We start from the raw sequence: 13,497 nt of genomic DNA, 5'->3' as shown, positions 1-13,497 counted from the left end.
TAGCCTGTATTGTAAATTAGCTGATGATTTCAAGCTTGTTAATCGCTCATATGTCATGGGTTCAATGACGCAAGATGAAAGAGACTTCACTCTGCTTATGGCCACGTATGAAACTCCAGCAGTTCTTTCTGTTTTGCCAATATCTATCCAAGCCTTTGGAAGAGTTAATCCTTGGCTCTTGTGTATTGTTAGAGCCCAGGCGAGTCTTAGAGGCAGCTGTTGCCGTTCATGAGAACCTGTTTCTGACTGTGATGAGACTGTGATTGGACAAATTGGAATGCAAGATGGTTTGTCCACATTAAAAAAAGGACCTCTATAGTTCTCAAACTCAATAATGACTGCAATAGGCAAGTCAGGTGGTTGATGGTTGCTTTGATAGACAATATCAACAACTGTTCCAGTAGCTCCATTACAGAGGCCAACATTTGACCACAAATTCATAGTTAACATAACCCTAGCACCTTTTGCTAGAAACACAACAGGTTCTAACCCAGACATATCATCTGAGGACATCTTTTTGGCAAATGCAGAGGAATGGCGAGCATTAATATGAGCAATTGGATGCTCAAGTTTTGTTAGTTGTTCATTATTGTAATTTGCAACTTGTTCATTACTATAGAAGAGTCTTGTAGCATCTTCAAAGTCACATAAATTAGTGATATTTGATGGTTGACGTGTCAGAAGTAATTTCCAGTCATGAACTGTTGGTTCCCCTTTGCGAAGTCGTAACAATAAATCTCTGAACTGTATTTGTTCAGATGTCATACCTTGCACACGTTGATTTACAGTGAACTTAACAACTTTGTCAAACATATGATATGCTTGGAAACCTTGTTCACCAACAGCGTTTGATGGTTTAGCATGGTAAAGGGGCTTATCTGCCACTGGTGGCAATTGACCTGGATCTCCAGTTAAAATTAAAGATTTCCCACCAAATACTTTGTCATTATGACCAGTAGCTTGTTTGCAACGCTTATCTAACCAACCAAATGTAACTTGGCCAAGCATGGAGTATTCATCAATAATGATGTATTCAATGTTATTAACACTCTCTTGTAACCTACACAAGCTTTGTCCTCTTAGGTCTTTGTTACCTCGAGACCCTACAGGTAACTTTAACAGAGAGTGCACAGTTACACCTTTAACGTTATAGGCTGCTTTACCTGTGGTAGCAGTAATAGCACATTTACTTTGCAGAAGATTTTTTATAGCATTAATAAGATAACTTTTACCCGTCCCGGCAACACCATTTATAATGAGACATAATGGCTGTTTGGCTTCAGAAGATGTATCATCAAAATGAGATTTAACAATGTCAAAAGCAAGTTTTTGCATTTCACTAAAACTGTTTATGTCAACAACATCATATTGCTCATCAATAGTATAATCTTCTTTGTTAGTTTTTATCCATGTTGGCATTTCATGGATTTGTTGTTCTGTATAATTGCCTCTATCAAGTTGCCAGTCATATGTTGATGCTGGTGTTTGTTCAGAGGTATCAAAAGGAGTGTGAAGGTCTGACAATATCATCCACTCTTCTCGAGTTACCTCCTGTTCTTCAGAAGGTTCATCTTCTGATTCTTGACTTTGGATGACAGCTTGTAATTTGTCAAACCAGTCTGGGACATTGGATTGTCCACAAGGTGTCTGCAAGAATTCTTGCCAAGAATTGATTAGAACCTCGTCAGTTGGTTCTTGATCACCCCATGCATTGTTTTGGGTTGTTTGCCAAGGTTTATATCTTAAAAGTTGATACTTACAATATAGTCCAAAATTTGGACCTTTGGGATTAGGAGAATAAGTTGGGAATATTCTTGGTACAACATTCTCTGGCAATTTTGTCAGTTCATTGTTAACAACTTTATATGTTGTGGCAAATTGAACAAAATTCATATTCATGATATTTTGTGAGCTGTCATATTGCTCGCGATTAGCATACACATCAAGAAGTGAGTAATCAGTGCATGACTCACCTTCTTCGAGGTGAGTGTGACGTACTTTACGTGAGCCATTTAAACTAACTGGTATCCAGGGCTCAAAATAACAGTCGAAATATCAGCGGTCAAAATGACCAGTCAAATTTATTTTAGCTCGGTCAAAATCGGTTTTTGACCGGTCACTAATACAAGTAATTTAAAATAAAAACAAGAACAAAAAATGTTTTTAGTCATACAGATTCTTATTTTTGACATTTTAAATGCTCAAGACGTTTCGTGCATCGCCTTTCTATAGTGCTATCGGTAAAATCATTAGAATTATCGTTTGAAAACGTTGGCACAAAACACACATGGATATCGTGGATGGATGAATCTATTAGTAATAACTTGCACGTACAAGAAAAACTCAACTGAACATCTCCATCGGTTATAGAGATGGTAATCAGTAAATAAGATTATAAAACAAACTTATAAAAATAGACTTGAATTACATAAATGACGTAGACATAACACTATTCACTAATCACTAATGCCTTGCATAAAGGCCAAGAACAAACACTGTTTTTCCGCATGTGCATAAATTGATTTAGGTCTTTTTTTGCGTACAATAATTGCATTTTCGACAAGAAATCTAGTCTTCCTTTAACAGCACCGAAAAGAACACTGATTAGTTAATTTTTCCGAAAGACGTGAAAACTTGGCCGGTCAAAATGACCGGCATAGTAAGACAGTGACCGGTCAACAAGCATTCTTGGCCGGTCATTGTCCGTTGACCGGCCGTTATTTTGAGCCCTGGGTATCACATTAAATGATGAGCTATGAAGCTTTAAAGACTGCATTGTCTCCTGAGCAGCATAATCTCGTTCACCAAGAGATCTCATAACTACCTTCTTAATAGCTCTGCGAGGGTCAGTATTACTGTCAACATTTTGCATAATAGAGTTAAATGCTTGTTTTAATAGAGGTGACCTTGGTTCACCTTTGGCTGCATATTTTGTGAAATATTCAACACAAGCATAGTGATCAATAACTACCTGAATATCACAGTTAGCTCTCCATCCCTGGAGTTGAAGTTGTTGGTGGTTATTTAACCTAGCATCATTTCGTTTAGTCACTATCTTAGCTCTATAGTGTTCATTATCACCTGAAGTGTGGATTTTTTCAAATTCTAACTTTGTCTGTGGACAATTATCAAATGGGAAATGAAATCTACATTTCAATTCAGTCTCATTTGATTTTTTTCTTAGACAATAGCTAGTACTACAACGAGTGTGTCGTTGAACCATATTTAATAGATCTACATAATCTGATGGTTTTTCATGATTAGGAATGTCCAGATGACTTCTTTGACATGGATGAACCTCAGGTCTTATCCACATGTCCTCATCTGGTGGATTAGGATTCACGGTTGATAGTAACCAGTCAACATACTGAATTACTGTTTCAGCTGCTTTCTGACCAGCTTCTATATCTTGATCTAGTTCAGTTGTGTCAGAACAATCATTTTCATCCTTAAATTTTTTAGCTAAGTAACCTTTCAAAGCAGTTTGAGTAAGTTTACGCAAACCTGGATCATTATTTAGTTTAGCAGTACCATGACAATGAATACTACCTCTACCTTGGTATTCGTACCTAAACCAGTGCCATTTTGCACCAAGTTTTTCATAAAGCCAATGTTTTACAAAGCTTTCCAATCTCTGGGTAAAGAACCAGTCTACAAGATGTGGATTATTTATGACATTTTGTCGTCTGACCTGACTGGTAGAATTACCAGTTTGACAATCAGTACCTGCATTAAATAGAGCATGTAACTCAGGCCAATGCATGTCTGCAGAAGAAAAAGTGAAAAATAATGTTGGTGCTCCAACATTAGTTATTATAGCTTTGAGTTCATCTCTTACTCTATTCCAATAAGAATTAGTACCAGCAATATTGCCAACATATCTAGATACTTTAGACATAAACACGTTAGCATTGTTATTCACAGCCATTTCTCGCAGTTCATCAATGGTAAGATGTGCTTCACCTGGGTTTTGTTTTAGGAATATTCCACTTTGCTGTAAGATTCGTTTTCTTTGAATCATATTGAAAGCCCAGTAAGAGAATCTGGGATGGTTTGCAAAACGGTAGACCCATTTGCCATCAATATTTTCAGCAAATTTTAAAAGATGCTTTATTCGCTCCTGAAGAGGGACATCTCGTAGAAGTCCTTGATTAGTAGGATCACCTTTCCCATCTGGAAATAAAGTTGGAAAAGCCATTGTGGCTAGATGTGATACCTGATACTCATTTAATGGCTCATTTTCAACTGAGGGCCATTGCATTGGGTCATTTTCAGAAAGCTGATTTCTAACTGCTTCAATTTCCTGTTGCTGCTGTTCCCCAACAGGTAAAAAACTACTCATTTCAGTGGAATCATTATAAACAACATCCTCTGATGGGTTATCAGTAGGAGGGCCCACATCAGGAGAGTAATTTTCATCAGAAACTATGTCATCATCAGTCTCAACAGTCATAAGATCTGGTGGTACACCATTTTCAGGTAATAAATTCAATGCATCTTCATCAATTAACATTTCTGAATAGTGTGGATTGTTATTTATGAGCCAAACTAATGCATCATGAACTTTTTGTTTTTTTACTGTCACATCTTTGAATGTGTTTTCTCTACCTTTAACCTTGACAATAATCACAGCCAAGTCTTTGGGGTACCTTGGCAAAGATGTTGCAAGTTCTGTAACATTTTGTGGCAAGTTAATACAATGCCCTGAATTACCTCGTTGACCACCAGGTTTAACATACACTCTCATGATTGGCAAAGCACGAGCAATTAACATTTCCTCAACCTGAGTTAAATTTTGTAATTCATCTGGAACATAAGAAGGTATCATCAAGTTTTCACAAGAAAATTTTTTAGGAGATTTTTTATCTCTAAAGCATCGTGAACACACATATGGTGAATTAGGTTTAGATTTCATTGGCCATGCCTCATGGCAAACTGTACACTGAGCAACAGTGTATTGCATTGACTTATGAAACTTGTTTATATTAGCTTTTGCCCAACATTGCTCCCCAATTCTACCATTATTGCTGATATCAAACAAATTTAGGTAATCCTCTTGATTTATTCTGTGTTGCGGCTTTGCCCGCTTTTGTTTTTTAGATAATCTGTCTTTGTCAAGTCTTATTTGCCTTTCCCTGTCAGTTTCTTCTGACCGCCTCCTTTTTTTACACTCGTTTTCTTTCTCAAGTCTCACTTTTCTTTCACTATTAGTTTCCTCAGACAGCTTTCTCATCTTAGACTCCTTTTCTTTTTGAAGTCTTGTTTTTCGCTCACTGTCAGTTTCCTCTGACTGTTTTCTTTTTTTATACTCATTAGCTTTTTGAAGCCTTAATTGTTTCTCACAAGCAGTTTCATGAGACTGCTTTCTTTTATTATACTCATTAACTTTGTTAAGTCTAGCTTGTTTATCATGATCAGTTTCTACTGAACGTTTCATTTTCTGGTATTCTCGATCTTTTACACATTTATTGTTTTGATCAGGCATTTTACACATACTGAATTGCACTGGTACAATTTCAAATAAGTTGGCATTTAGTCCAAGTGATAGACAATACAAATATTGCTCTAATTCCAGAATATTATAAAATTTCATGACAACAGCAGTGCCATTAGGATCAGGCATGCCACTAGAATCTCTAGCATGCGAGTCAATAAGATAAAAATCATCTGTTTCCTTAATCAAGGCCATCATATAACCTTCTAATATAATAATAGCATAACTTTCATCTGAAAATATATTCAACAATGCAGTGTGAATGTCATAGTAGTGGCACTCAATTTCTCAATCTGTTATAACAAGACCTTGAATTTCTGTTCCATATGTTATGAAACAAATTTTGTTTTCATTTTGTGCCTCAACGGGCTCCACCACAATGGGTGGATCAATAGTACTTTGTGCCTCAACGGGCTCCACCACAATGGGTAGATCAATATTACTTTGTGCCTCAATGGGCTCCACCACAATGGGTAGATCAATATTACTTTGTGCCTCAATGGGCTCCACCACAATGGGTAGATCAATATTACTTTGTGCCTCAATGGGCTCCACCACAATAGGTGGGTCAACAATATTTTGTGCCTCAATGTTTGCCACCGTCACAGGTGATGTAGTTTTTTCGTGTACATGGCCAGGCGATATGGTGTGATTTGATCGACATAAATCGTACGAAAAGTCATTTGGCATATTCATGCAATATGAAACATTCACAAATATCGGTAAATTTTCCACTTACAAAAAATCTTCATCCGATTCTAACATTATAAAGCCACTATTCAGCGCTTTTAGGTACATTTTGTCTCCTTGTAATAAGACATTACAAAATGTAATTTTTGACCACGACGATAAGGGGAAATTTCGGGCTGTAAGAAGCGCCGATAAACTCATAAAAGCACATTGCTTGCCTCTAGAATGATTACTAAAAAGTTCATCGCCTTGATGGATATCAGCAGAAAGAAATAAAGCCATACTTACCTGTATATTTTCAGGAATTTTTTCGTACAATCTCTTTGTGGTTTGCATTCGGACTCAAGCATGTCGAATTTGCATACGCAATAAAAATTATTCGAAGTCGAACCCCCCCTAAATCTCCCAACATACTTGAAGCTTAATGTATGCCCCCGGAATTACGACAAACATCTTTCCGGACAGACACAAATCCAAACTTTGACAATACATAAATCGGCGCAAAAGCCTGGGTCGACTGAACTCTGGAGAAACCTCAGAATGTCAAGAATAGTGTGCTGCCTCGCTGACGCTCGCCAGCAAATAGCTTTTTATAATTCTATTCTAGAAACCTGGTCGTATAGAAGGCATAGAACTAGCTTCTAACTCCGTTTTAATTTTTACTAGTTAAAATTTAATGGCAGTGAACTCTCAAAATGCATGTCGATTCTTATTAGCCCCAAATTAATAGGTGTAATTCTACTACTCTTTGTATACATGGTCTCTCAAAAAAAACTATTGAAATCATTCATTGTTAAAATTTAAATGCCGTGTTCACGAGTTTTAGCCCGTGAGGATTTAATGCAACTTATAAAATGCTAAATACGAAAAATTTGAAATTGTGAATATGATTGAATTTAAATTAGTCTTGTTATTGCTTCGAAAGAAGATGGTACAGCTGACCGCGGAACAACGAGTGTTTATTGTGATATTATCCCAACAGAGTGCTTAGGCATTCAAACTCTAACAATTACATTGTTATGTGTGATTTCAATAGTTTTCGGTTTTTTGAGACACCCTGTACAACCAGCCACAGGAGCTTATGTATTCACGTCAAATAGTGCTTATTCTTATCAACTATAATTAGTCTGTACAGTATTATTCACTCCACTGTGTAGAATGCTCTTTTTAAATACAATTGGAAGCTATTTACAATTGATTATATCAACTATAGTTGGGAAATACCGAGTTGATAGAATATTGAAGAATCAGTTTGGAATTACTGGGTAATTGAGACAACATCTTCTTCGTGTAAAATCGCTTGATGAATGATTGCAATTATAGAAGCGAATTTTAAGCGAATTTCCTCTGTATAACAGGTGTGGTGTTTGAGAAAGAATATTTTAGCAGCATACTCTGGGATAGGCCGTGAACAAGTTCCACCTGAACGAATCTCGAACGTTGAGAAATCCACACGTCGCATCAAAACCTTATTCGAACAACGTAAACGAAGTACGCCTCTATTTGAGTTTGAAAGACATCGTAGGAACGAAGCTATGCAATTTTGTCCCGAACAGGCAACATGCAAAGAACGTAATCTCAAACAAAAACGTCAATGTACTAAAGTACGATGTTATTTCAGTACATAGTACTATATGCTCTGTTACATAATATGCTATATAGTGACTAATCAAGAGGTATACACTGGTTTGCTGCCAGACGATAAACAAATGGAACGAGTGTCATCAAACTTGGAATTAAACATATAACGAGTTGTTGCAGAGAATGTCACACTTATACAGGATTTATGTCAGGGATTACCCGATCTAGTCAACTCGCTAGTCAATACCTTCAATGACTCGACTGTAACTTTACTGTCCTTTCTCGGAGACTGGAGTTCAACATGGAACAAAGTTTAGTTTCAAACCGAAAATGGCACTCGCAATACTGAGTACTCCTCGACAGGTCAGTCAGTTGCACTACTAAAATATCAAAATAAATTCCCTTAAAATCAACTGAATGACTGAATCAACTTCAGTTGCAGCCGCATAATTGACATTGCGAAGTAATTGCGGCGAATATTTTGCTTGTGTGAGCAAACATATATAACAAGACGCCTGCTCAAGGCGTTACTCCGCCTGCAGGTGAGGAAACACTACAGGTGACAAAAGGTCACAAAATGAGGTGCTTTTTGTACTGACTGTTGCCTGTCAAACTGTTGTTTGTCATACTTTTGAAATTTTTTGTTATACATTTTGTATTCATTAATATAAAATTATTCATTAATGCATCTTTATTCATTGATGTAACTTTATTTAATGATGTAACTTCATTCAGTTGCTTAACTTTGTTTACTGATGTAACTTCATTAATTAATATAAATTTATTCATTGTAACTTCATTGTTGGCATTCAAAGGTAAGTTGGCATTTAAAGTTAAGTTGGCATTCAAATGTGACTTGGTATTCAAATGTGACTTGGTATTCAAATGTGACTTGGTATTCTAATGTGACTTGGTATTCAAATGTGACTTGGTATTCAAATGTGACTTGGCATTCAAATGTGACTTGGTATTCAAATGTGACTTGGTATTCTAATGTGACTTGGTATTCTAATGTGACTTGGTATTCTAATGTGACTTGGTATTCAAATGTGACTTGGTATTCAAATGTGACTTGGCATTCAAATGTGACTTGGCATTCAAATGTGACTTGGTATTCAAATGACAAATGTGCATTCATAGAATTCACACTCAGGGACATTAATTTTTTTTTGCAACTTCCTGCAAATGAGCACCAAAACCTGTAAATTAGAACAAAAATAAAGTTTTATAAGTTTGGCAAATCAATCCTGTAATAGGAACAGTTTTAATACCCCCTTTTAACCCTGTTATCGCTCGCTACTCAGCCTACTCTGGTTTATATAAATTATCACAAAGCCTGGTCAAATTGTAATCAGGACCTAACGTTTCGACAGTCCAGTCTACTGTCTTCATCAGGGGTGATCTAAAGCTGGAATCAAAGCTTCTTAGATACCCAAGGGATGATGTCACCTGCCAAAGACTGGATTGTCAAAATGTTGGGTCCTGATTACAATTCGACCAGGCTTTGGCCGCTTTGTAATTATTTATACATTTAAAATAGACTCTAGTAAATAGAGATATCGAATTCTTAAGCATGCAGGGTCGCTAAACTTGTAGTATGTATAATTTCAGAGAGCAAACAGTACTTTCTGTATACCTAGTTACTCCGGCGTCAGCGACGGAGTTGAAAATTCGCCTCGGTTTTGTTTTTTTTTTGGTCTTTTTTTTTTATTATTTTTCGTCGTCGCACAGAGGTCGTCGCAAGTCTGAAATGGCGCGAACCATTCTAGTATTGGAAATGTGTATGTGACTGTATTTATCTACGTCCCAGTCTTATCTCTTAAGAGTTGTGGTGTACAGCTTCAGTGGCTAATTTTCCGATGCGCGATTCGATTTCGCTCGCATGATACGGCAATTCCTCCAAGAGGAACAAATAAACCGTTCTTTTCATGCTGTTCGATTAAGTTTAGATTGAATTGGGGTAAGAATATATTTAATACATGTAGATTCTGGTCCTATTTTAATAATATCGCTGCTATTTCGCCGTTTAACAAGATGAAGTGGTCGTGTATGGGCGCGTTGACACGTCGTAGTTTGCACAGAATTGAAGATTTAATATAACTATATAAGCGCCTATTCCAAAAGCAAAGAGTGAGACAAAGCGAATGTATCATGTGGTTTATTTACATTTTTGAACAATTGAACTTCTATACTTTTTAAAGTACGACGTGCTTCTAAATTTCGCAATCGAACATTTATAGGTTCGCAACTCGCAAGGCATCTAAATGCGAATATGAACTGTATTGTTTATGTTCTCTATATTAAAGACTGGGACGTGCGCCGGAGTTAACGCCAGAACAGGCGTCTTGTTTGTATTAAAACACTACGTCAATAACGTGAATCACTAAATCAACTATAAAACAGAAAATCTTGGGTTTACTAATATGCGATTACCGCCACAGCATATGAATACAATCTAAATCTTAACAACTTACCTTTGTAGTTGTTGAACATGGTTCTGAAAGCTCTTTCAATTCGACATTCATATTTTTCACAAGGGAAGAACGTCGATTCAAACACGTATACGAGGCACAAGGACACGAAGAAAAATAATTAAATAAACATTGCACAAAATCACCCCCAAACTTCCCTATAATAAATGCCAACTGATGTACATAATGTACATAATTCATCCGTGTAACCCAGGGCTTCTCGCTCAAAATGTTTTGGGTTACCTGTAGAAATGCCAACTTCTGTCGCCCAAAACGACGAAAAGGAAAAAAGACCATGGCATTTTAAGACTCCGCTGCGCATACGCAGGCGGAGTAATAAACATGCATGCATTATCCAATTATTACATACTACCGTTACATTCGATATTTCTTCAATTGAACTGCATGGATGCAGGGTATTCAAATCCGGGGGCCGGAGCGCATACTCGCGGGGAGTCTAAATCCGTTATGTATTCTACGGTATATACATCTACAACCGGAATATATTTCACATTCACAGTTGTTTGCTTTCCCGTATACTATAAGATATAAGCATATAGCAACAAATAACTTCGGACGATAAGTACTTTATACTGAAAGATTGCGCAAGACAACGAGTGTTAAAAACACGGACTGGACTGGAATCACGAATTGGAATTATTAATAATTCTTTGTATTTCACTTGGCATAATTCGTTGTTATGCGAAATTAGACATATGAAAAACAAACTACAACAAATTACGACATGCAAATTACGACAGATTATGACTAATTATTTTATTATGAAAACCAACCGGGGACCAGACCTTAAAAAAGGGGGGCTCGTGAGCCCAGGTTAAAGGTATATATTATACCAGATTAATATAGTGGTTATATACGTATTTGCTCGGAAAAGAGCTATATGCAGAGTTGGTGGCATTGGGGAGCCGCAGCTCCCAAGACTTTCCCCTGGCTACGCACTCTGACCAGTCTAAAACACGAACTCCGTGTTTTACAGATTTTCAGTCCAGATCAGTTTAAATTTGTCGGTTGACCTTTATAAAGGTCACACACAAGAATTTTACTGTCTCCATGCAGCAAAGACGTTCTAAGAAAACATTTTCAAGAAAATTCAGCGACCTGAGTACAAGTTTAGAAGAGCAAACCAAATATAGCTACGTAAGTTGATAACTAAAGACTGCATTGTTATAATTTATCAGCAGGCCAGTTTCGTTTAGAATAACATTGACATCACTGCATGTGGAGCGTGGTGTAGCGTGGTATCACAGAAACTATGTGGCTGTCGGATGATATTATATCATTAACATGCTGCATGCATGCATTATGTTTCAGACAGCCTAACTTACTTTACTTACTTATTATATCTAATTGATTCCTTAACTTGATTACACCTTGATTTACATCAATGATTAACATATATGATTGACGATAGTATGAACAGGATGTCGGTTCCAATTACAAGTAACAAAACGCATGCACGGTAGATTGTCTTTAGTCGTTAGTCAGAGAGAGATATAGCGAGGACCTATATCAGCAATTGTTTGAATTCAGAGATAGCTGTAGAGATCCACTCTTCAGGTAACGAGCGATTACATATAGTCTTAGTCGATTGACAATTTAATCAAAATGAATCTTTCCTAATCAAACTTAATCATTATCTTACTATAGAATGTATTTTATATAATATATTACGAAAAATCTCTACGGCGTAGTCGTGATCTGTCTTTGGAAACAAGTTCTGAAGAAGTGTATTCTGCCGCAATTTGGTTATAAGACAAGATCATGGCGACAGAAGAGGTCCAGAGTGGACAGTTGTATGAAGGCGAAAAGGCAAGCAACGGAACTGGCGAGTCTGACGCGCAGTTGGCGAGTAATCTAAAGAAAAAACGAGCGCTACAGCGAGGTAAGGTTACTCGATCTATAAAGAGAGTAAGAAAGTTTATCGATGAAGGCGCAGAGGCGCGCAAGAAAATAGAGAAAGAACTAACACAAATCCGAAAGGACTTTGAGTTGGCGCGTGAATATCACGCTGAGCTTTATATTTATGCTGAAGAAAGTCAAACGTCCAATATGGACGATTGGGAAGACGAACTGACAAATGATCTATATGACATAGAAGGGGCTGTCGAAGAGTATATGCAATCGGCAGTCGATCTTTCTAGCGTCAAAGCAAAGTCCTTAAACAACGAACAGATTCTCCATCCATCGAATAAGGACAATGTAAGTTATGTAACAGTAGGAGCCAGCATGCCTGAGGAAACGCAACCTAGTACTTCCGCCGCGGGAGCAACCCCTGTTGAGAGTGAGGCTGAAAATAATGCGAACACTGTTGCATCTGACGTGTCAATCCCACTACGCATGAAACGGGCAACCGTACTTCACATGATTTCAATCTGAATTCAGAAAGAGATATTTCAATACGTTCGGAAGAGCGATTGAATTCAAGTCAACCTGTCAACAGTTCCAATTATCTTCCGTCGTCACCTCGGGCATTTGATAGTTGGATAAATGACCTAACTGAGTTTGAAGAGACTGTTTTACCGAATACGCTATCAGAAATGTCTGTCGCGCAAGCCCTCTATAAGTTAGAAGCAAGCAAGGACATCCCGAGCATTGAGTTAATCGAATACAACGGCGACCCGCTTACATATGTTGAATTCATTGAGCGCTTCAAATTACAACATCCATGACAATCTCATCTCACGATAAGTACATGGTACAATTGAAAATGCATCTAGCAGGCCGCGCCCGTCGCGCAGTAAGCGGTCTCGGCTCTCACGGGAAAATGTACGCAACGGCATTAAAAACTTTGAAAGAACAATTTGGCACACCAAGCGCTATAGCACGAGCACACATCAGCAAGCTACTGGAAAGACGTAAAATTCAGAGCAGTGATAGACAGGCCCTACAAGAGTTGTCGTTTGATGTCATGAATTGTGTCGCAACATTAAAGCAAATCAATCGCCTCGCAGACGCAAACTCCATCTATAATCTGCGCGACGTCGTCAAGCGGCTGCCTGACAACCTTATAGATAAATGGAAAGCAGCAGCGACGGATATTAGGGAAAGGGGAGAAGCGCCTTCTCTTGAGCATATCGGACGATTTCTGCGAAAGCGCGTGAAGGCTGAATTCGACCCTGACTTTGGGGATATCCAGAAATCCGAAGCCCGCTTCCCTCAGCGTGACAGGCGTGGGATCGCTTCCGGACAAAGAGAAAAGAAAAAAATCCAATGCTACGTTTGCTCAGAAGACCACCGAGT

At 37.7% G+C, this 13,497-nt stretch overlaps 3 protein-coding genes across 4 annotated transcripts in view; 2 read left to right on the top strand and 1 right to left on the bottom strand.

Moving 5' to 3' along the window:
- Positions 1 to 2,583: 2,583 nt before the first annotated feature.
- On the bottom strand, positions 2,584 to 6,531 carry LOC114531038. Of its 2 annotated transcripts, none has more exons than XM_028552680.1 (2): positions 6,473 to 6,531; positions 2,584 to 4,806 (listed from the first exon to the last, which is right to left on the bottom strand). In XM_028552680.1, exon 2 carries the CDS (start codon positions 4,772 to 4,774, stop codon positions 2,609 to 2,611), a length of 2,166 nt encoding a protein of 721 aa, XP_028408481.1. In that variant the 5' UTR covers positions 4,775 to 4,806; positions 6,473 to 6,531; the 3' UTR covers positions 2,584 to 2,608. The 2 variants fall into 2 exon arrangements, with proteins under 2 accessions (XP_028408481.1, XP_028408480.1); XM_028552679.1 differs by having other exon boundaries at positions 2,584 to 4,173; positions 4,714 to 6,528.
- A 4,782-nt stretch (positions 6,532 to 11,313) lies between these two features.
- The window catches only part of LOC114531042, a 28,808-nt gene continuing 26,624 nt past the window's right edge, over positions 11,314 to 13,497 (top strand). Inside the window, exon 1 of the mRNA XM_028552685.1 lies at positions 11,314 to 11,394. The gene's annotated coding sequence lies outside the window, so the exon portion shown is untranslated. The remainder of the gene's footprint in view (positions 11,395 to 13,497) is intronic.
- On the top strand, positions 11,570 to 12,909 carry LOC114531044. The gene is made up of 2 exons (XM_028552686.1): positions 11,570 to 11,814; positions 11,905 to 12,909. Exon 2 carries the CDS (start codon positions 12,019 to 12,021, stop codon positions 12,631 to 12,633), a length of 615 nt encoding a protein of 204 aa, XP_028408487.1. The 5' UTR covers positions 11,570 to 11,814; positions 11,905 to 12,018; the 3' UTR covers positions 12,634 to 12,909.

Source organism: Dendronephthya gigantea, unplaced genomic scaffold (assembly GCF_004324835.1).
Source record: "Dendronephthya gigantea isolate DGI-Jeju-01 unplaced genomic scaffold, DenGig_1.0 000068F, whole genome shotgun sequence".
NCBI classification, from domain to species: domain Eukaryota; kingdom Metazoa; phylum Cnidaria; class Anthozoa; order Malacalcyonacea; family Nephtheidae; genus Dendronephthya; species Dendronephthya gigantea.
This window is presented reverse-complemented; position numbering and strand designations above follow the sequence as displayed.